At 40.9% G+C, this 23,635-nt stretch overlaps 2 protein-coding genes across 6 annotated transcripts in view; one reads left to right on the top strand and one right to left on the bottom strand.

The window, feature by feature from the left end:
• The window catches only part of gpam (glycerol-3-phosphate acyltransferase, mitochondrial), a 45,291-nt gene extending 43,622 nt beyond the window's left edge, over positions 1 to 1,669 (bottom strand). Inside the window, exon 1 of one of the 2 annotated variants that reach the window (XM_021565307.2) lies at positions 1,517 to 1,669. The gene's annotated coding sequence lies outside the window, so the exon portion shown is untranslated. The remainder of the gene's footprint in view (positions 1 to 1,516) is intronic. The other variant, XM_036946572.1, reaches the window with a different exon arrangement.
• Positions 445 to 18,040, top strand: LOC110491682 (60S ribosomal protein L19). 4 transcript variants are annotated; one of them, XM_021565311.2, is made up of 6 exons: positions 445 to 463; positions 15,317 to 15,423; positions 16,229 to 16,351; positions 16,782 to 16,902; positions 17,296 to 17,406; positions 17,663 to 18,040. In XM_021565311.2, exons 2-6 carry the CDS (start codon positions 15,318 to 15,320, stop codon positions 17,787 to 17,789), a joined length of 588 nt encoding a protein of 195 aa, XP_021420986.1. In that variant the 5' UTR covers positions 445 to 463; position 15,317; the 3' UTR covers positions 17,790 to 18,040. The 4 variants fall into 4 exon arrangements, with proteins under 4 accessions (XP_021420986.1, XP_021420984.1, XP_036802468.1 ...); XM_021565309.2 differs by lacking the exon at positions 445 to 463 and adding an exon at positions 14,088 to 14,164; XM_036946573.1 differs by lacking the exon at positions 445 to 463 and adding an exon at positions 14,261 to 14,286.
• Positions 18,041 to 23,635: the final 5,595 nt, after the last annotated feature.

Below are 23,635 nucleotides of genomic sequence, written 5' to 3'. Positions count from 1 at the left end.
TTCTTGTAGTAGGTGACCCGCACATTGATGACAGAAGTGTGACTAGAATTCTGCTGGGTTTGCAAAGGTCAATGACCTGCCTTATTTAAACAGGGGTTGTGAGGAAATTATTGATGGTAGGACTACCATCATAACACCAAACACAGGCTTCATAACATTTTTGAAGGTATTATAATTATTATTTTATAATTCTGGCTTCACTACTTCTGCCCCAAAAAAGCAAGGCAAACAGGGGTTTGGGACTTTGCTCATAGAAATCTTAACACGTATGGACGCTTCACTGATCCTGGTACAGGCATATGAATTGCCTGTGGCCATCAATATTTACACAACAATCTAAGAGAGCTATTATCATTAGTCCTATTAAGAATGCGTCAATTGAACGGACATATGGGGCGGCAGGTAGCCTAGCGTTGGACTAGTAACCCGAAAGGTTGCAAGATCAAATCCCCGAGCTGACAAGGTAAAAAATCTGTCGTTCTGCCACTGAACAAAGCAGTTAACCCACTGTTCCTAGGCCGTCATTGAAAATAAGAATTGGTTCTTAACCGACTTGCCAAGTTAAATAAAAAGGTAAAATGATAGATGTGGTACATTGACCTTTCACACATCTTGCAAGCTAGGCATACATATGAAAGGTATAGCTACTGCACACATCGCTTACTGGACTCATTAGCAGTTATACATACATTAATGTTTTCTTCCTAGAAATGGAACGCTGAGTAGGTCGTTTGCATGCCAAAACATCTTATCCACGCGTGGGTGGCTACTAGCTAGGTTAATCCGACTCACAAACTGCCTGTTAATCTTCATTAAACGGGTCAAATGAAGCCGGACAAGACAGATGCCATGGTGGGGGATGATGAAATCTTAACGAAAATAATTTCGCAATTTGTTACTGTAGTGAACATAAAAGTGACGTGTGAAGGAGCTTCATAGCTGAGTAAATTGCATAGGCAAGGACAGGTGCAGTGTTTAGCTATACAGCACAGGCTAGCTCACATTGTTGCCTGATCATCAAAATCACAGTTGGATCATTTGTTTAGATGGGATAGCGCTTTTGTCAAATTACGCCGAAAATAGTTTTTGCATTTGAGCTAACCCTAACCCTTTTCCTGACCTTATTATGTTAGGATAATTAGCATAACACGTTAATTATTATAACCTGCTGCGTAAGATAGGAGTTGCCTAGGCAGCCGATTGTGCATGGAAATCCTCCTAAACCGGTTATTAAAGTCAATTTTGACCAAATCTGTATCCCTTATAGACAAAACCAGTTGACGCTAAGCTAACATAAGCTAGTACTATGACGCTATTTCATTCAATGGTCAACCTAATTCACACCATTCACTCAAGCTAGCTAGCTACCGTTAGTTTAGCTAGCTAGCATAAAGGCTAGAACGACTATACAGAAACCCGCAGGCAACCGCACCGACCCGTTTCATCAACGTCGTGGGACAAGTCAACACAATATTAGCTAGCGTTAATATTAAATTAAAAAGTTTCTCAGTCTTACCTTGTATACGACCTCTAGCTGCACCACCATGTCTTGTGAATATACCCCCGTTGGCGCAATGTTCTTCTTCGAGAGTTAATGGCAGACTATCACCAAAGATTTTTTTAAAGATAGACCAGAGCCTGTCGTTTCCAATTGGAGAAAATTAATCCTAGTTGGCCGAACAAGCAAAGAGGTGGGCAGAGACAAACACGAGAGGTGAGATCCTATTGGCGCGTTCTAGCATTTATTTGCATATTTCATTATTGAACGCCTACTATGTATAGTGCGCGTGTGCAACAACTCAATTCGCCCATGCACTCCTTCTAAACGCCTTTTTTTACTTTGGCAAAGTCTTCCAAACTCAGTCCACTCGGTTTGTTACAAATTCTAGTTTCGGAATCAGAAAACTGTAAGGAGATCAAATGTTTAATATATGAGAAAATATGCAGAATGGCAGACAAAATCCATCTCGCCCCATCTTCTTCCACTGCCGGCCACTGGGCTTCCGCTCATCACCATATTTGGTAGTGAGTGGAAACGGGAACCGGTTGCTTCACATTTTTACATCCGGTGAAATATCTAGCTCATTGTTCTTTCTGTGCTACAATCTATTGAACAAAGGAGGTTAGTTAGAAATCCATTTCATTCTGGTGTATTGCCGCCACCTACTGTACCGGGTGAACAACAAGAAAAATAAATCCATTGCAGGAAAGATGGCTCCCGCGAGAGTTTGAAAATGTTCCCTTTGGTGTGGCAAAGGTTTATTAACGGTGCTAAATTGTTCCCTACAAACCCCTGATCAAATTGATATATGATAGAAATCTTCCGTAGAGGCTATGTTTTTCACACCTTTATATAACTTGTTGAATAGGAGTCAATGGTCACAGGCTGATAAAGGCATAGAATTAGGAATTAGAATACTTAATAGTAATTCATTAGGATCTCTATGGATAAAGGAGAAAAGATGGAACGTTCACATCCTCATTGAAAATTATTGTATCAAACAACAATGGAACATTCTATTGGGTGGATCTCATCTTCAAAACCATGGGATTTGGTAAATGTTTGCCATCAGATCTAATGATTGACCTAGACTGACTCATCATAGAAAACAACAGTGTTACAAATAGCAGAACTACATATTTGTTTTATGGAAATTGGTCATACTGGCAAATAATAGTCCATGAGATGCAAATACAGTAGTATCTTGGTTTTCTAAAGTAGTTGCCACCTGTAATAGTCTGTTTATAGCAAGGGGCATGATGAGTATTGCTATACGACCTCCCTCTGCCCCCAGCTGTGCCCTCGATACTATGAATTGCTATGTGAACTGATTGCCCCCATCTATCTTCTGAGCTCGTGCTACTAGGTGACCTAAACTGGGACATGCTTAACACCCCGGCCATCCTACAAACTAAGCTTGATAACCTCAATCTCAAACAAATTATCAATGAACCTACCAGGTACAACCCCAAATCAGTAAACACGGGCACCCTCATAGATGTCATCCTAACTAATTCGCCCTCCAAATACACCTCTGCTGTTTTCAATCAAGATCTCAGCGATCACTGCCTCATTGCCTGCATCCGTAATGGGTCTGCGACCAAACGACCACCCCTCATCACTGTCAAACGCTCCCTGAAACACTTCTGCGAGCAGGCCTTTCTAATCGACCTGGCCGGGGTATCCTGGAATGACATTGACCTCATCCCGTCAGTAGATGATGCCTGGCTATTCTTTAAAAGTGCCTTCCTCACCATCTTAAATAAGCATGCCCCTCTCAAAAAATGTAGAACTAGGAATAGATATAGTCCTTGGTTCACGCCAGACCTGTCTGCCCTTGACCAGCACAAAAACATCCTGTGGCGTTCTGCATTAGCATCGAATAGCCCCTGTGATATGCAACTTTTCAGGGAAGTTAGGAACAAATATACACAGGCAGTTAGAAAAGCTAATGCAAGCTTTTTCAAACAGAAATTTGCATCCTGTAGTACTAACTCTAAAAAGTTCAGGGACACTGTAAAGTCCATGGAGAATAAGAGCACCTCCTCCCAGCTGCCCACTGCTCTGAGGCTAGGAAACATTGTCACCACCGATAAATCCGCTATAATTGAGAATTTCAATAAGCATTTTTCTACGGCTGGCCATGCTTTCCACATCGCTACCCCTACCCCGGTCAACTGCCCGGCACCCTCCACAGCTACCCGCCAAAGCCCCCACCATTTCTCCTTTACCCAAATCCAGATAGCCGATGTTCTGAAAGAGCTGCAAAATCTGGACCCCTACAAATCAGCGGGGCTAGACAATCTGGACCCTCTCTTTCTAAAATTATCTGCCGACATTTTTGCAACCCCTATTACTAGCCTGTTCAACCTCTCTTTCGTATCGTCTGAGATTTCCAAAGATTGGAAAGCTGCCGCGGTCATCCCCCTCTTCAAAGGGGGTGACACTCTAGACCCAAACTGCTACAGACCGATATCTATACTACCCTGTCTTTCTAAGGTCTTCGAAAGCCAAGTTAACAAACAGATTACTGACCATTTCAAATCTCACCATACCTTCTCCGCTATACAATCTGGTTTCAGAGCTGGTCATGGGTGCACCTCAGCCACGCTTAAAGTTCTAAACGACATCATAACCGCCATCGATAAGAGACATTACTGTGCAGCCATATTCATCGACCTGGCTAAGGCTTTGGACTCTGTCAATCACATTCTTATTGGCAGACTCGACAGCCTTGGTTTCTCAAATGATTGCCTCGCCTGGTTTACCAACTACTTCTCTGATACAGTTCAGTGTGTCAAATCGGAGGGCCTGTTGTCTGGACCTCTGACAGTCTCTATGGGTGTGCCACAGGGTTCAATTCTTGGGCCGACTCTCTTTTCTGTATACATCAATGATGTTGCTCTTGCTGCTGGTGATTCACCTCTACGCTGATCCACCTCTACGCAGACAACACCATTGTGTATACTTCTGGCCCCTCCTTGGACACTGTGTTAACTAACCTCCAGACGAGCTTCAATGCCATACAACTCTCCTTCCGTGGCCTCCAACTGTTCTTAAACGCAAGTAAAACTAAATGCATGCTTTTCAATCGATCGCTGCCCGCACCTGCTCGCCCGTCCAGCATCACTACTCTGGACGGCTCTGACTTAGAATAAGTGGACAACTACACATACCTGGGTGTCTGGTTAGACTGTAAACTCTCCTTCCAGACTCACATTAAGCATCTCCAATCCAAAATGAAATCTAGAATCGGCTTCCTATATCGCAACAAAGCATCCTTCACCCATGCTGCCAAACATACCCTCGTAAAACTGACCATCCTACCGATCCTCGACTTCGGTGATGTCATCTATAAAATAGCCTCCAACACTCTACTCAACAAACTGGATGCAGTCTATCACAGTGCCATCCGTTTTGTCACCAAAGCCCCATACACTACCCACCATTGCGACCTGTACGCTCTCGTTGGTTGGCCATCGCTTCATACTCGCCGCCAGCCAAACCCACTGGCTACAGGTTATCTACAAGTCTCTGCTAGGTAAAGCCCCGCCTAATCTCAGCTCACTGGTCACCATAGCAGCACCCACTCGTAGCACACGCTCCAGCAGGTATATCTCACTGGTCACCCCCAAAGTCAATTCCTCCTTTGGTCGTCTTTTCTTCCAGTTCTCTGCTGCCCATGACTGGAACTAATTGCAAAAATCTCTGAAGCTGGAGACTCACATCTCCCTCACTAGTCAATAGGTGTGAATACATTCTGACATACTTTGGCCATCATTTTGGATTATCTTCATTGTAACACATCTTAAGCCATTATTGGTCGTTTACACCAAATATAAATTCAGTTAGGGCCATGCAAAATTAATGCAGTTCCTCCCCATTGAAATGAATGGCAGACATTTTGAAAAACAGTAGGCTTATGATACTGATTATTGACAAAATCTATTATTACTTATTAAAAACTTCCCCAATGGGTCTCCTTGTTCGGTGTGAAATTTGGTGTAGTCATCATCTAGGGCAGGAGATCCCAAAATTGTGCAGTTTTAATGCAAATTTTCTTGCAATTTTATGGATTTTGCCATGTCTAATGTTTATTCATGTGATATTTGAGTGACTCAAACATTACAACAAAATGTATGGGCTAAAAAAAACCTAGCTAAAAATTGTTAGCTGACATGGGCAAGTTGATCTGAACATTTGATCTGGACTTCCCTCATGCCCAACAGTTTGGGAAACACTGAACTAGGGTACCATGTGATAATAGAACACATCCCAATACTGTCCATTCTGGCTCAATATAACCCAAAATGCATACATGTATGACCTTTGAACCCCCCAATGTGGGCCCATATACATTCCCATTCCTATTTTTGCAAACCTTAGTATGTGTTGTACTATTTTCTTCTTCTTCAATTGCACTGTTGGTTAAAGGCTTGTAAGTAAGTCTACACTTGTTGTATTTGGCGCATGTGACAAATACAGTTTGATTTGATTTATTATGAAATTAATAACATATCAAATTGCCTTAGTTTGAGAAGATTGTTCCCTGATAACACAACATTACATGAAATACCCTCAATCCTGTTGGCCCAACTAACTGCATATTTTCTCTCTCTTTGCGCTGTGCAGTTTATAACCATTGCAATAAATGTTACAAAGTACACATTTTTAACATGCAACATGTCAGGATCCTTCCTGTTGGCAAGGAACATTTACCTGTCTGTCAAATCCAACTACCATTGTTTTTTCAATGTCACTCCCTTCTTTTCCCTCTTCTCAACTCCTCCAGATAGGAGACACACTGGACAGACCTTATTCTTGCCACCTCTGTCTCCTTCACCCTAACAGGGCAGTTCAGGACTTCGGGCACATGTTTCACCACCATCATTTCAGCATTTAACCTCAGCTGGCATACGATACTCCTCCCGTCTATATACACTTGACACATGTCCAAATATTCTGCATTTGTCAGACTGCATAGGTTTGGGCACAAAGTCTTACAGGCTATATCACATAACCCCAAAATATGACTCAAAACTAATCTCCCAGGTAACTCCATTGTTCCAAAACCCTCACTCCAACAACAAAAGTCAGAACTAGATTTACTAGTCTTTACTTCTCGTCTCATTTTTGTTCACTACTGTAATCCATTTCTTCTCACTCGCATCTCCACTTGATGTGCCATCAGTTTTGAACAGAATATTCACTTCTGCTCTCTTTCTTTCCTGGCACAATGTTTGGCTTCCAAGCTAGCAAAAATGCTTGCCTTTCTTCTTCTTCTCTTAGGTTTTATGGCGCACTACAATCAAAAAGGTGCATTGCCGCTAAAAACTAGGCGGGGCAAAAACTGAAAACTGTTAAAAAAAAAATGAATAAAAACCTCTCGCCTTTCTCCTTCAGTCAGATTCAAATGTCTACTCAAAACCCTACACAAGCTCTGGGGGGCCTGCAAGGTGGGAACATCTTCAGACAGTATTACCTGCAATGTCCTGTAGATCCCAAAACCTTTTTGTCGCATTCACAATGATGTCTAACTACTTTGATTTCTTGTTGGTTTTTCCTATGCAATTTATCGGCTGCATAATTAACACAACAAAATCCACCTTTTTTTTTTTACTATCAGAGTTTCAGGATCCCTCAATTGAGAAACAAAATTCTCCGCAGGCTGCAAAACGTCTATTGACATTTCTTCCTCATTTCAACTTGCTCCTTCAGCAATTTCCAATGCTTTTGCACAGGAGACCTGCTGGACAGCCTAGATTCTTCCTACTTCGACCTCCTTCACTCTTACACGGCACTAATGGAACTCGGGAATGTGGCTCCCACCACAATTGCGGCACTGTGCATCCAGCAATATGCAGTATTTATTTCCGTCTGACGCACGGCCAAACTTACTTACAATTAGGACATTGCAACGGCCTGTTCAGAAAAGCTCTCACCGCGTATCTCATATGCCCCAGCTATACATGTGTGGGAGAAACTCTTCATCAGACAGTAATAACACTGATAAGTTTTCCTTCTTCCTCCATCCACCATATGGTTCAGGCGAAGTGCCTCTACTACTCCTCGTATGTGGTGTATAAGACATTGAGCCTCAATTTCCACGAGACGCCAAAAGATGACACCTTTTACCGCTGCCCTGCTCAAAGCTTTTCACTTCGTGCTCCCATCCTTTTCCGAGCCACAATACACCTTCCTTTTGTTCTTCTGACACAATAAATCATCACCATACCACTCCTGGTGACTCTAGCTGACTATTTTTTCAGCTTTTAAAGCTAATTTCCTAATGGTACCCATTTTGACATGACTTACAGTACCAGTCAAAAGTTTGGACACACCTACTCATTCAAGGGTTTTTCTTTTTTCTATTTTCTACATTGTAGAATAATACTGAAGACATCAAAGCTATGAAATAACACATTTTGAATCATATAGTAACCAAAAAAAGTGTTAAACAAATCAAAGTAGCCACCCTTTCCAATGATGACAGCTTTGCACACTCTTGGCATTCGTAAATAAGGTTTTGAAAGTTTTAGAAATGCATTTGTTAATGTCTTCATTCATTTTTGTCAAGTATATTCTATTACAAACACCTTAAAGCCTACTTTTAAACTAACCTACATTATGTGAACTAAAATATATATATATATAAAAATATATATATATGAAAATGTTCCTTAAAGTAGAACTTTAACAGAAGTAGAAGTAATATTTAAATACTTAAATACATGTCATTTTGTCCTTGAAACATTACATTGAAATACTGCAGAATGTCATTAATTCCTATGCAGGACTGCTCCGTTTGAGTCGTACCAATATGGCGGACAGTGGTTTCAAAGCCTCACATTGGTCAATACATACAGTAGCATAACCAATCTAGTGTTTGTATACATCATTGACCAGAACAGCACCCGAGTAGACTCATGAGTCATGGTCAATTACGAATTTGGTCATGGTACAGTCGGAGTGAGAGAGGTAGCAGCAGCATGCCATGTCTATCATGCTGCGGATGTGATAGCATAGACGGGTTGGTTGTTTAGCAACAAAACCAGTGCTGTAAAGTACCTAAGTAAAAATACTTTAAAGTAGCTCTACTTTATTTATATTTTTGACAACTTTTACCCCAATACATTCCTAAATAAAATAATGTATTTTTTACTCCATGCATTTTTCCTTGACACCCAAAAGTACTCCTTACATTTCGAATGCTTAGCAGGACAGGAAAATGGTCCAATTCACAGACTTATCAAGAGAACGTCCCTGGTCATCCCTACTGCTTTTGATCTGGAGGACTCACTAAACACAAATGTTTGTAAATTATGTCTGAGTGTTGGAGTGTGCCGCTTGCTATCCGTAACAAAAATACAGATTGCTTAATATAAGGAACGTGAAATTATTTATATTTTTACTTTTGATACTTGAGTATATTTTAGCAATTACATGTACTTTTGATACTTATGTACAGTTGAAGTCAGAAGTTTACATACACCTTAGCCAAATACATTTAAACGCAGTTTTTCACAATTCCTGACATTTAATCCTAGTAAAAATTCCCTGTCTTAGGTGAGTTAGGATCACCACTTTCTTTTAAGAATGTGAAATGTCAGAACAATAGTAGAGAGAATGATTTATTTCATCTTTTATTTCTTTCATCACATTCCCAGTGGGTCAGAAGTTTACATACACTCAATTAGTATTTGGTAGCATTGCCTTTAAATTGTTTAACTTGGGTCAAACCCGTCTGGTAGCCTTCCACAAGCTTCCCACAAAAAGTTGGGTGAATTTTGGCCCAGTCCTCCTGACAGAGCTGGTGTAACTGAGTCAGGTTTGTAGGCCTCCTTGCTCATCATTGTCTATTTGGAAGACCAATTTGCGACCAAGCTTTAACTTCCTGACTGATATCTTGAGATGTTGCTTTAATATATCCACGTAATGTTCCTACCTCATGATGCCATCTATTTTGTAAAGTGCACCAATCGCTCCTGCAGCAAAGCACCCCACAACATGATGCTGCCACCCCCGTGCTTCACGGTTGGGATGGTGTCTTCGGCTTGCAAGCCTCCCCCTTTTTCCTCCAAACATAACAATGGTCATTATGGCCAAACAGTTCTATTTTTGTTTCATCAGACCAGAGGACATTTCTCCAAAAAGTACGATCTTTGTCCCACGTTCAGTTGCAAACCATAGTCTTTTTTATGGCTGTTTTGGAGCAGTGGCTTCTTCCTTGCTGAGCGGCCTTTCAGGTTATGTCGATATAGGACGCGTTTTACTGTGGATATAGATAATTTTGTACCTGTTTCCTCCAGCATCTTCACAAGGTCTGTGCTGTTCTGGGATTGAGTTGGACTTTTCGCACCAAAGTGCATTCATCTCTAGGAGACAGAATGTGTCTCATTCCTGAGCGGTATGACGGCTGCGTGGTCCCATGGTGTTTATACTTGCGTACTATTGTTTGTACAGTTGAACGTGGTACCTTCAGGCGTTTGGAAATCGCTCCCAAGGATGAACCAGACTTGTGGAGGTTTACACATTTGTTTTTGAGGTCTTGGGTGATTTCTTTAGATTTTCCCATGACGTTAAGCAAAGAGGCATTGAGTTTGAAGGTAGGCCTTAAAATACCTCCAATTGACTCAAATGATGTCAATTAGCCTATCAGAAGCTTCTAAAGCCATGACATCATTTTTTGGAATTTTCCAAGCTGTTCAAAGGCACAGTCTACTTAGTGTATGTAAACTTCTGACCCACTGGAGTTGTGATACAGCGAATTATAAGTGAAATAATCTGTCTGTGAACAATTGTTGGGAAAATGACTTGTCATGCACAAGTTATATGTCCTAACCGACTTGCCAAAACTATAGTTTGTTAACAAGAAATTTGAGGAGTGGTTGAAAAATGAGTTTTAATGACTCCAACCTAAGTGTATGTAAACTTCCGACTTCAACTGTATATTTAAAACCAAGTGCTTTTAGACTTTTACTCAAGTAATATCTTACTGGATGACTTTCACTAGAATCATTTTCTATTCATATCTTCACTTTTACTCAAGGATGAATGTTGTGTACTTTTTCCAACACTGAACAAAACCGATGTGTGCACAACTAAGGGGCAAAGAAGATGGGGTTGCCTTAGATTGTTGACAACATGTCAATTATATATTGTATCCAGATGTTTATTGAAAACATAAATACGTTTGCACAGTGAGCACTTGTCTCTCAAATACATCTTTACAGTTGTAGGTTAGCTTGTTAATATTTTTTTAGCTAAATTAGCATAGACATTACAGGAGTGAAACACCTCAAAACAAGACATGGTGTCAATAACAATATACAATAAAACCTACGATTGCCCACATGGCAGATTATTGCTATTCTTGCTAGCAAACTGACCATTCAAAATCATAACACAACAAGGCCTTCTGCTTCATCGATGTGCATACTTTTTGTGATGTTGTTGGCCAACCCGTCTACAGCATCTTTGGATAAGTTAGTTAAGTGATAATGCCCTCCAAGCCGGTGTTTGAAGGATATATTGGCGCAGGTGTTGTTAGGCCCGATACGAAGTCGAGGGCCGGCAAACTGTGCCAATATATCTCCCAAACACCGGCTTTGAGGGCATTATCACTTTTATACAACGGGTTACCAACGTCTTCAAATAATGATTGACACATTTTCAATAAAAACTTTATTTTTATTAATTTATTCTAACTATTTCATCCATCCACAAGATATAGTCCCAACTCAAATCTAGGGTTGCTACCCAAGCCGGCTGGTCGTTCGTTCTATCGGTTTGGTTGTTAGAGACGCGAACCAGTTGTTAAGTCTTTTTGTTCTGTATCTATTGACGTGACCCAATCATTTGTTCTAAATGTTCCATTGCCATACTGGCTGGCAACGTTCTTATCCCTTGCTTGCTAGCTAGCCAACTATGGCTAACTTACAGTCAAGTCAAAAAAGTGCAACCAGAATAACAGCAAAGTAGCAGCATTTGCATTTGTTTAAGCTGATTTCTAGTGACATTTATTGGACACATCCATAATAATGATCCAATTAGGCACGATTTCTCCTGGCATAGAAAATGTGCTCTCTTGCCAGGACAATGTGGTTCAGAGGAGCTAGCCAACAACACAACCAACACAATCACTTCAAACTGAAGCTGGAAAGACTGTAAACTATTTGCACTTCATTTCGTTTTATCTTTTTTTCAATTGACATTTCTTTGTATATATCCATAAAAATGATGCCAACTGATTCATGGTTTCGACTGGCTGAGAAACACTGCCTGCTTGTCTGTCTCATCCCGACTCCCGACACGTTCCTTACTATGGGGCAGCTGGAGATCTACTCAGTAGCCTCGGTTTTTCTAATGACTGCCTTGACTGGTTCACCAACTACTTTGCAGACAGAGTTCAGTGTGTCAAATCGGAGGGCATGTTGTCCGGTCCTCTGGCAGTCTCTATGGGGGTACCACAGGGTTCAATTCTCGGGCCGACTCTTTTCTCTGTATATATCAATGATGTTGCTCTTGCTGCGGGCGATTCCCTGATCCACCTCTACGCAGACGACACCATTCTGTATACTTCCGGCCCTTCCTTGGACACTGTGCTATCTAACTTCCAAACGAGCTTCAATGCCATACAACACTCTTTCCGTGGCCTCCAACTGCTCTTAAACGCTAGTAAAACCAAATGCATGCTTTTCAACCCTTCGCTGCCTGCACCCGCACGCCCGACTAGCATCACCACCCTGGATGGTTCCGACCTAGAATATGTGGACATCTATAAGTACCTAGGTGTCTGGCTAGACTGTAAACTCTCCTTCCAGACTCATATCAAACATCTCCAATCTAAAATCAAATCTAGAGTCGGCTTTCTATTCCGTAACAAAGCCTCCTTCACTCACGCCGCCAAACTTACCCTAGTAAAACTGACTATCCTACCGATCCTCGACTTCGGCGATGTCATCAACAAAATAGCTTCCAATACTCAACTCAGCAAACTGGATGCAGTTTATCACAGTGCCATCCATTTTGTTACTAAAGCACCTTATACCACCCACCACTGCGATCTGTATGCTCTAGTCGGCTGGCCCTCGCTACATATTCGTCGCCAGACCCACTGGCTCCAGGTCATCTACAAGTCCATGCTAGGTAAAGCTCCGCCTTATCTCAGTTCACTGGTCACGATGGCAACACCCACCCGTAGCACGCGCTCCAGCAGGTGTATCTCACTGATCATCCCTAAAGCCAACACCTCATTTGGCCACCTTTCGTTCCAGTTCTCTGCTGCCTGTGACTGGAACAGATTGCAAAAATCGCTGAAGTTGGAGACTTTTATCTCCCTCACCAACTTCAAACATCTGCTATCTGAGCAGCTAACCGATCGCTGCAGCTGTACATAGTCTATCGGTAAATAGCCCACCCAATTGACCTACTACCTCATCCCCATACTGTTTATATTTATTTACTTCTCTGCTCTTTTGCACACCAGTATCTCTACCTGTACATGACCATCTGATCATTTGTCACTCCAGTGTTAATCTGCAAAATGTTAATTATTTGCCTACCTCTTCATGCCCTTTCCACACAATGTATATAGACTCTCTTTTTTTTCTACTGTGTTATTGACTTGTTAATTGTTTACTCCATGTGTAACTCTGTGTTGTCTGTTCACACTGCTATGCTTTATCTTGGCCAGGTCGCAGTTGTAAATGAGAACTTGTTCTCAACTAGCCTACCTGGTTAAATAAAGGTGAAAAAAATAAAAATAATAATAAATAAAAATCGAACTTGAATATTGAAACAATGTTGCAAATGTCGGAGACAAATACACAAATCTGTGCTGTTGAAAACTAAATGTTTGTCTAAAAGTAATGTGAGATAATGTTTAGCGGCTTTTTACAGTTTATAAATTGCCAGGCTGGGCTGATGAGACAGTGGATTGCTCAGTCAGATGGAACAGAGTAAATAGTAATTTTAATGTCATAGATTTAGCCGGTGGAACTTGTACAATAGACACCGGCTGGAATGCGATTTTAACCCACCTATTGTATACTTTTCCATGGCGACGAGATGGTCGAAGTATGCTAATTTTAGACCATTCCATTAGTAAGTGAAATTTCAACCCACCTGGGGCACAGGGCCATGCAAAACAAACTCGACCATCATTATCATCCAAAATAACAACTTTTTGTGCTTGTGTCACATTCTTTAAAATCTAAGGGTTTATTTAATTAGTTGAATTTACTGGAAAACGTACAGTTTGTAACTGAGATAGCACATAAAAGAGAATGGCACAAGAGATATTGGAATGTTGACGCTGAACCAAATATTAGATAAACAGTGCCATCTGGTGGTGTGTTCCCTCTAGTACGATTATCCCATAATGCAATTTGTATTATTTGGAATGTACCACTGTGACAAAGGATAGTGAGACTGTACTTAATCATATTATTGTATAATCGTAACACAGGATTTAAAATGTTTAACCATGTAGAAACACTCCTTTAAATTCTACCAGATGCATATTATTTGCTTAATTAACACGAATTAAGTTTAAGCCCCGTGCAAATCTCGACAATGGATAACAATCTTATCTCCGTTATAATGGTAGGGACCCCATACTTCACACGTCATTCCTTTCTCTCTAAGAGTCGCAGTCATGAGGTAAGGGTCTTGACATATGTCATGACTTTACTCGTTTAAATGACCAGTGTATTTCTGTTTTGGGGTAACATGAAGGCAATGAATGTGGCACAAATGCATTGAACTAATCACATGATAGCTAGGTAAAACAGTTGATGTTGCTGGACGCTGGCTTGTACACGGTCGGAAATGTCATCTAAGATAACATGTCGAGACATGTCTCGTACTCGAACCTAGCTATGTAAAGTTGGTAACTAAATGCAATAGTAGTGTTAACTAACTTGATAGCCAGCCGGTTACTAACCGGTTACTATCTCTAGGTAGCGATCATCATGCTTCATTTGTGGCTCTTATACTTGTGGTTGGCTAACTAGCTAACGTTACTTACTGACATTAGCAATTTGCCCAATAGCTCCCTGCACTCTCCACCATGTCAGTAGTCACATTAAAAGAGAAGCAGAGTGTAATCTTATGGTTGTACAAAGCCCAACCTGATCTCAGATCATTTTGTATTATGTATGTAAAGCCAAAAAACTAATTTGTTAAATGTTATGTTTCATGTTAAATATTTGTGGATGTCCATCCATTCTGTGTGAAATATTAAGAATTCATGCGATATGTTACGAATTACAATTTGTGATAGCTAATGTTAGCTAGGCTAGGGGAAGGGTTCGCTAACTTTGTAAGTAGCTTCTCAAATTCTAAAGTTGTCCATGATGAGATTCGAACATGCTAGAAGTTCACCTTATATGTCCAACCATCCACCTGATCAACCAGCCTTGATTGGTTTTTGCATTAAATTAAGTAATCTGTTTTATGTAACCATACCAAACATAACATCATATTAATTTGACTTTCCCGGGTTTACATTTACTATGTTACAACAGGTCTATGAGACCAGACTACAAAGCCAGCTAGCTGGTTAAGGAAAGGGAGTTGCACAATTGAATGCGTTCAACCAAAATGGGTATTCCCGATTTAACCCAACCACTCTGAATCAGTTTGTTTTTATTGTATTGTAAAACTAGCAAATACATCAGGGTATGTATGAAGCCTGGCTGTGTTGCAAACTACCCATTTCTATTAGTTAGTAGTGTAACGCTTATTTATGTCTGCAATTGAAGGCTATTCATTTGGATGGTAAATCAAGTTTTTTGTTGTTGCTCTACCCAGCATGCTCAGGCTTCAGAAGCGATTGGCGTCCAGCGTCTTGCGCTGTGGCAAGAAGAAGGTATGGCTGGACCCCAATGAAACCAATGAGATTGCCAACGCTAACTCCCGTAAGACACTCCTCTTTTACACCTTCATGCTAGGGAGACTAGCCCAACAATGTACCAAAGAAGCCTGTTTAGAGGTGAATTGGACCTGGCAGCAAAAATAAAATAAAAAATCTAATCGCGTTTGATGCACTGCTCTAGAAACATAAAACCATCTACTTTCATATCACATCTAAATTATTTCACAAATGCAAAATATACACTTACTGTACACTGTTTTAACCGGTTATAACACAGTTGCAGCCAATAGTATTTTTCTGTGACGACACATTTCTGCCGTCCATCTTCCGTTTACACACAGTTGTTCAGAGATTAAGTAGCTAGTTAGCACAGACAGTCGACTCTGTCTTCAGTCATTTTTCTGTAAACAAGTGCTGTAACATGGAAATATGGCCGTGTGGGAACCCTAACCACACAAGTGTGTAGTAATTCAACCTTTTGTTTTCAGAAAATTATTTCTCGCTGATATGAAAGATTCGTTCCTTATGTTTCCAAAACCGTACGGCAAGCGATGCAAGTTAACATTTAAAACAAGCATTGGGGCTCTCAAAAAAACTCCCTGGCCAGAAGATCCTATTGTCAATAGGGGCTAAAGGTAATTAGCGTCTATGAATGCCCTTGGAGACTGTTGCCTGTGTCTGTTGCCTGTGTCTGTCTTTGACATTCTGGAAAGTTCATGTGTTGTGCAGCAGGGAAATGTTCCAAGGTACCAATAGTTGTGTTCTTGTAAGATACATATACCGAAATAGCCATGGGACAAGGATGACCACATACAAGTTAATCAACTTGTCTATCCCCACCCCTGCAGGCCAGCAGATTCGCAAGCTGGTGAAGGATGGTCTGATCATCAGGAAGCCTGTGACGGTGCATTCCCGTGCCCGCTGCCGCAAGAACACGCTGGCACGCCGCAAGGGACGCCACACGGGCATAGGTGGGTACAGAGAGGTTCTCAACACCGTCATCCCATCATATAGCCAACATCATGGCCGTGATAACATTGTTCAAAGTGGCTCCCTGTCCCCTTCTCTCCCTCATTTGAACTGAGAAGGTGCATTTGTTTTAGCTTGCCAGGGGGGTGAGTTTGCACATTCAAGATCATTCCATTGGTTGTAAAGTTCAATCTCTACCCAATTGGTGCACCGGGCTAGCTAAAACAAATGCACTTATTGAAATATCTGGACAGTTGATAGAAAATGTCTGGGTCCTGTAGACATTCATATCACCAGTGCTAAAAAGGGGGAGGGAATCAGAAATCTATAAATCCAACGATGACAAGGTTTTAATTAACAAATGACCTGTTCAGGGTGTTGACCTATTGCTGGGCTGTGTTACTATTTGATGATGATTCTCCCCCTGCCCAGGTAAGAGGAAGGGTACAGCCAACGCCCGTATGCCAGAGAAGCTCTCGTGGATGCGACGCATGAGGATCCTGCGGCGCCTACTGCGGCGTTACAGGGAGTCCAAGAAAATCGACAGGCACATGTTAGTCTACACTTAGATGTCTGAGTCATCTGGTTGCAATTGGGGAAGAATGTTGACTGGGAAATGTTATAGTTTTGAACAAATGTATCGCTTTGTAATGAAATGTGGGTTCAAAATACAACATTGACCCTGAAATTAGTATTCAAACCACAAAAGTATCTTAAAGTCAAGATTGTAGTGAAGTCCATTATCTGTTCTTGAGAATGATACTTGTTGAACTGTAGTTTTGTCCTTGGGAACATTGTGTAACCCTGGTGAAGTGTTGAACGTCTAATGAACCATCTCAATAGGACATACTGATTTTGTATTATGCACAGAATGTGTCTGGAATGTTTGTGATTTGAGTGGGAACCTTGGCTTGTCCTCAACTCCCAGTACACTCTTTCTCTCCAGGTACCACAGTCTCTACTTGAAGGTGAAGGGTAACGTCTTCAAGAACAAGCGCATCCTAATGGAACACATTCACAAGCTGAAGGCAGACAAGGCTCGCAAGAAGCTCCTGTCGTAAGTCGACACTACAACTCCCATCAACCTCTGCTTGTTACCTAGCCAAAACAAATGATAATATGGCTCTCATAATTCCTGGACTATGGTTAATTTTCAGTTCAGATGAGGTTTATCAATGAAATCAAATGTTTAGTTCTTGACTAACTAACCCAGATTTAAACCTAGCCCTGTATTAATTGAATAGGAGTCCTTTAGAACCTGGGCTGTAATTTATTTGCGTTCTGTAACCTCTCATCTGTTTCTCGCACACCAGTGACCAGGCCGAGGCTCGTCGCTCGAAGACCAAGGAGGCCCGCAAGCGCAGAGAAGAGCGCATAGCGGCCAAGAAGGAAGAGTTCATCAAGACTTTGTCAAAGGAGGAGGAGACGACCAAGAAATGAGTCGCCCATCCACCCCCCTTCTCCCTTTTCAATGTTTTTTTAAATTTTTTAAATGGACCCAAAACAGTCAAGGTTCAGTCTCCGTCTGTGACGTTATACTATGTGCTGAAGTTTTTTGCTATTGCCACCAATACCAATTGAAAAAATACCACAACTTGTTCAGTGCCTTCAGAAAGTATTCTCACAACCCTTTACTTTTCCCACCTTTTGTTGTCTTACAGGTTGAATTAAATAAACATTTATTACATTGAGATAGTTCTACTGTGGTATTTTGTGTAGGCCAGAGACTGTTTTTAGGAAGCTGAAACATCTGAGTCTAAGTGCTCAACACCTTTGTTATGGCAAGCCTAAATATTTTAGATAAATTAAGTCACATAAGTTGCATGGACTCACTCTGTACAATGATAGTGTTTAACATGATTTTTGAATGACTACCTCATCTTTGTACCCCACACATACAATTATCTGTAAGGTCTCTCAGTCAGTCAAACTATGAATTTCAAACACAGATTCAACCACAAAGACCCGGAAGGTTTTCCAATGCCTCGCAAAATGGGCACCTATTGTTAGATGGATAAAAAAAAGACATTGAATATCCCTTTGAGCATGTTGACATTATTAATACACCTAGTCACTACAAAGATACAGGCATCCTTCCTAACTCAGTTGCCAGAGAGGAAGGAAACCGGTCAGGGATTTCACCATGAGGCCTATGGTGACTTTAAAACAGTTGCAGAGAAGGAAGCCTGTACAGAATAACAAATATTCCAAAACATGCATCCTGTTTGCAACAAGGTACAAAAGTAATACTGTAAAAAATGTGGCAAAGGAATTTACTTCTTGAATACAAAGTGTTATGATTGGGGCAAATTCAATACAACATATTACTGAGTACAACTCCATATTTCCAAGGATCCTGGTGGCTGCATTATGTTATGGGAATGCTTGTAATTGTTCAGCAGGACAATAACCTAAAACACAAGGCCAAATATACACTGGAGTTGCTTACCAAGACAACATTGAGTGGATTAGTTACAGCTTTGACTTAAATCGTCTTGAAAATATATGGCAACTTGAAAATGGCTGTCTAGCAATGCTCAACAATTAACTTGACAGAGCTTGAAGAATTTTAAATAGAATAATGTGCAAATATTGTACAATCCAGGTGTCCAAAGCTCTTTGAGACTTATCCAGAAAGACTCACAGCTGTAACTGCTGTCAAAGCAGAACAAAAATTTAAAACGCAACAATTTTACTGAGTTACAGTTCATATCAGGAAATCAGTCAATTGAAATCAATTCATTAGGCCCTAATCTATGGCTTTCCCATTACTGGGCTTGAACCCGATCGAACATCTCTGGAGAGACCTGAAAATAGCTGTGCAGCAACGCTCCCCATCCAACCTGACAAGAGCATAAGAGGATCTGCAGAGAAGAATGAGAGAAACTCCCCCAAAACAGGTGTGCTTTGCTTGTAGGGTCATACCCAAGAAGAATCAAGGCTGTAATCGCTGCCAAAGGTGCTTCAACAAAGTACTGATTAAAGGGTCTGAATACTTATGCAAATGTGATTTCCTATTTATCTGATAAATTAGCAAAAAAATAAAAACGTATTGCTTTGTGGTTATTGGGTATTGTGTGTAGATTGATGAGGGGGAAAACAATTCAACCAATTTTAGAATACGGTTGTAACCTAACAAAATGGGGAAAAAGTCTAGGGGTCTGAATACTTTCCGAAGGGGGGAGTTTTGTTAAGATTCCCGACCCTCGGTCTGAACATTAACATGCATTGCTTGCTGTACGATTTTGGAAGCATAAGGATCTTATCTTTCATATCAGTGAGAAACAATAATAATAATTGTAAAAATGGTTAAATTGATTATCTGTCTAGAATGCTCCAAATACCTGTGTGAAAGCACACGTTGGATGGAGGCACCCATAGCTGTGTAGATAATGTGCAAGATTGCTACAGTAAGTGTATATTTTTTATTTTAAGGATTCTTTCTCGCTGATGAAAGATAAGGGCCATACGTATTGAAAGCTGTATCGCGAGCGATGATTATTGACGTTTCTAAACGTTAAAACACTGCGTCGGGATTGTAGTTCACAAGGCGGTCGTGGGCGAAGCTAATGGCTGAGAACCTTAGGGAGAGTTTGAGAGCTAACTCACAGCCTTGTTTTTTATTTTAAATCTCCTGCATTCATTGCCATGCCATATGTGTCCACTTACTCTGCTATGCATCTAATCTGACATTAGGGGCATGACTCAGAGAGTCCATCCAAGACTAGCCCAACTCCTCTGGTTTTGATAAAATAATAAGTATTCAACTGTATGACTGGTGGAAGGTAATGACAGATTGTTCAGCTCCTTGCCCTCAGGGTCCAGTCGTTTACCGGCCAACCGGCTTTCTATATCTCCACACACGTGTTTACACATGTTTACTGTAATTTACCTACCTGGTTAAACTTAACAATTATAATAATACAGACTGTCTGTAAACTGTTAGTGATTGACTGTACTGAATGCAAGGATAGACTTATCTTTATACCCAGGTATGAAAGGATTCATGGAAACAAAAGGACATTGACCTTATATCCTGACCAAGAACTGCAAGCGTCAAATACAGTGACCAGGAGCAGGTAGGGAAACTCTGGGAGAGACATGAGAGAAACATCAGTAACTTTGGGAAATTGAGTTAACACATGCACCCCCGTTTGATACGATATCAATTAGGCAACTATTAGTGCGTTATGGCTAACTTCCCAGGTCTCAGTTGGCCAAGGCGTGTCATGGGCGCTCCAGGGCTGTTGTGACCCAGGCCAACATCCCGTTGTGGTCAAACGTCACTTATGACTGCGACAAGAAAAATCTCCTGGTCACCTCCAAACTGTTCAACATGTTTGTCCAGGTAACAAACAAACTGGTATGAATCATAAGGAGATGTGTGTTCATATGTACACATGATTTATGCGTGTAATTAATTAATGAATGTAGGGCCTAGCATGGCTTATGAATTGTCAGCACATGCTTAGTTATAATTACAGTGTTTTGTGTCCAATATGTGAAAGTGGTTTGTACCCGCAGGTGGCTACCTCACGGGGAATATAGAATATCAATTACATTTCCAGATCACAGCTGCTGTTGGTTAGAAACCCTCCATTGCCCACCGCTGCACATGTCTTCGCGGTCAGATTCGGAAAGGGCTGCACCTGCACAGTGTTCTCCCATTCACTGACGTGAACAGCGCCCTCAAACAGATGAGCTCAAAAGAAACCAACATCTTGTAAGCTACGCATTGCAAAATGTTTGGCAGTGATGACGTACATCCACATACAACACCCATTCTGCCAGTCACGTTCTGTTAAAGGTCCCCAAAGCACACACATCCCTGGGTCGCTCGTCTTTTCAGTCCACTGCAAGCTAGCGACTGGAACGAGCTGCAACAAACACTCAAACTGGACAGTTTTATCTCAATCTCTTCATTCGAAGACTCGATCACGGACACTCTTACTGACAGTTGTGGCTGCTTTGTATGATGTATTGTTGTCTCTACCTTCTTGACCTTTGTGCTGTTGACTTTGCTCAATAATCTTTGTACCATGTTGTTGTGTTGCTACCATGCTGTGTTGCTGCCTTGTTATGTTGTTGTCTTTAGGTCTCTCTTTATGTAGTGTTGTGTCTCTCTTGTTGTGATGTGTGTTTTGTCCTATATTTATATTGTATTTATTTAATAAAATAAAAAATAATCCCCGTCCCCGCAGGAGGCTTTTTGCCTTTTGGTTGGCCGGCATTGTAACGGACTTGCCAAGTTAAATAAAAACTAATGTTATAAAAAAAAACTGAGAACAAAGAGATAACGGTTTAGAAACAAATAATGAATACTAATAGATGGTGTGGGGCTGCTTTGCTGGTGACACTGTGATTTACTTAGAATTCAAGGCATACTTAACCAGCATGGCTACCACAGCATTCTGCAGCGATACGCCATCCCATCTGGTTTGCGCTTAGTGGGACTATCATTTGTTTTTCAACAGGACAATGACCCGAAACACACCTCCAGGCTGTGTAAGGGCTATTTGACAAAGTAGGTGAGTGATGGAGTGCTGCATCACATGAGCTGGACTCTACAATCACCCAACCTTAACCCAATTGAGATGGTTTGGGATGAGTTGGACCGCAGAGTGAAGGAAAAGCAGCCAACAAGTGCTCAGCATATGTGGGAACTCCTTCAAGACTGTTGGGAATAGAGGTCCACCAATTATGATTTTTCAACGCCGATACCGATTATTGGAGGACCAAAAAAGCCGATACCGATTAATCGGCCGATTTAAAAAAATAAGTATTTGTAATAATGACAATTACAACAATACTGAATGAACACTTATTTTAACTTAATATAATACATCAATTAAATCAATTTAGCCTCAAGTAAATAATGAAACAAGTTCAATTTGGTTTAAATAATGCAAAAACAAAGTGTTGGAGAAGAAAGTAAAAGTGCAATATGTGCTATGTAAGAAAGCTAACATTTCAGTTCCTTGCTCAGAACATGAGAACATATGAAAGCTGGTGGTTCCTTTTAACATGAGCCTTCAATATTCCCAGGTAAGAAGTTTTAGGTTGTAGTTATTATAGGAATTATAGGACTATTTCCCTCTATACCATTTGTATTTCATTAACCTTTGACTATTGGATGTTTTTATAGGCACATTAGTATTGCCAGTGTAACAGTATAGCTTCCGTCCCTCTCCTCGCTCCTCCCTGGGCTCGAACCACCAACACAACGACAACAGCCACCATCGAAGCAGCGTTACCCATGCAGAGCATGGGAGACATTTGAAACGCTATTAGCGCACGCTAACTAGCCAGCCATTTCACTTCGTTTACACCAGCCTCATCTCGGGAGTTGAAAGGCTTGAATGTCATAAACAGCACAATGCTTGACGCACAACGAAGAGCTGCTGGCAAAATGCACGAAAGTGCTGTTTGAATGAATGTTTATGCGCCTGCTTCTGCCTACCACCGCTCAGTCAGCTACTTAGATACTTGCTTGTATGCTCAGTCAGATTATATGCAACGCAGGACATGCTAGATAATATCTAGTAATATCATCAACCATGTGTAGTTAACTAGTGATTATGATTGATTGTTTTTTTATAAGATAAGTTTAATGCTAGCTAGCAACTTACCTTGGCTTACTGCATTTGCGTAACAGGCAGTCTCCTTGTGGAGTGCAACGAGAGAAAGGCAGGTCATTATTGCGTTGGACTAGTTAACTGTAAGGATGCAAGATTGAATCCCCCAAGCTGACAAGGTGAACATCTGTCGTTCTGCCCCTGAACGAGGCAGTTAACCCACCGTTCCTAGGCCGTCATTGAAAATAAGAATGTGTTCTTAACTGACTTGCCTAGTTAAATAAAGGTATATACAATCAATTTAAATCAATTTAAAAAATTACAACAAAAAAATGTTATGAAAACTTGAAATCGGCCTAATTAATTGGCCATTCCGATTAATCGGTCGACCTCTAGTTGGGAAAGCATTACCGGTGAAGCTGGTTGAGAGAATGCCAAGAGTGTGCAGAGCTGTCATCAAGGCATACATTGGGTACTTTGAAGAATCTCAAATATAAACATTTTTTTTTTTTTTTTTGGTTACCTCATGATTCCTTGTGTTATTTCATAGTTTTGATGTCTTCACTATTATTCTACAATGTAGAAAATAGTAAAACTAAAGAAAAACCCTTGAATGAGTAGGTGTGTCCAAACTTTTGACTGCTACTGTATATGTTGGGGTCAATGGAGGGTGGATAAGAACGAGGTGTATGGAAAATTACTGACTGAGAC

The sequence above is a fragment of the Oncorhynchus mykiss genome, chromosome 16 (assembly GCF_013265735.2).
Source record: "Oncorhynchus mykiss isolate Arlee chromosome 16, USDA_OmykA_1.1, whole genome shotgun sequence".
Lineage (NCBI taxonomy): Eukaryota > Metazoa > Chordata > Actinopteri > Salmoniformes > Salmonidae > Oncorhynchus > Oncorhynchus mykiss.
Note: the sequence above shows the minus strand (reverse complement) of the source record. Positions and strands in the feature narration are given on the sequence as shown.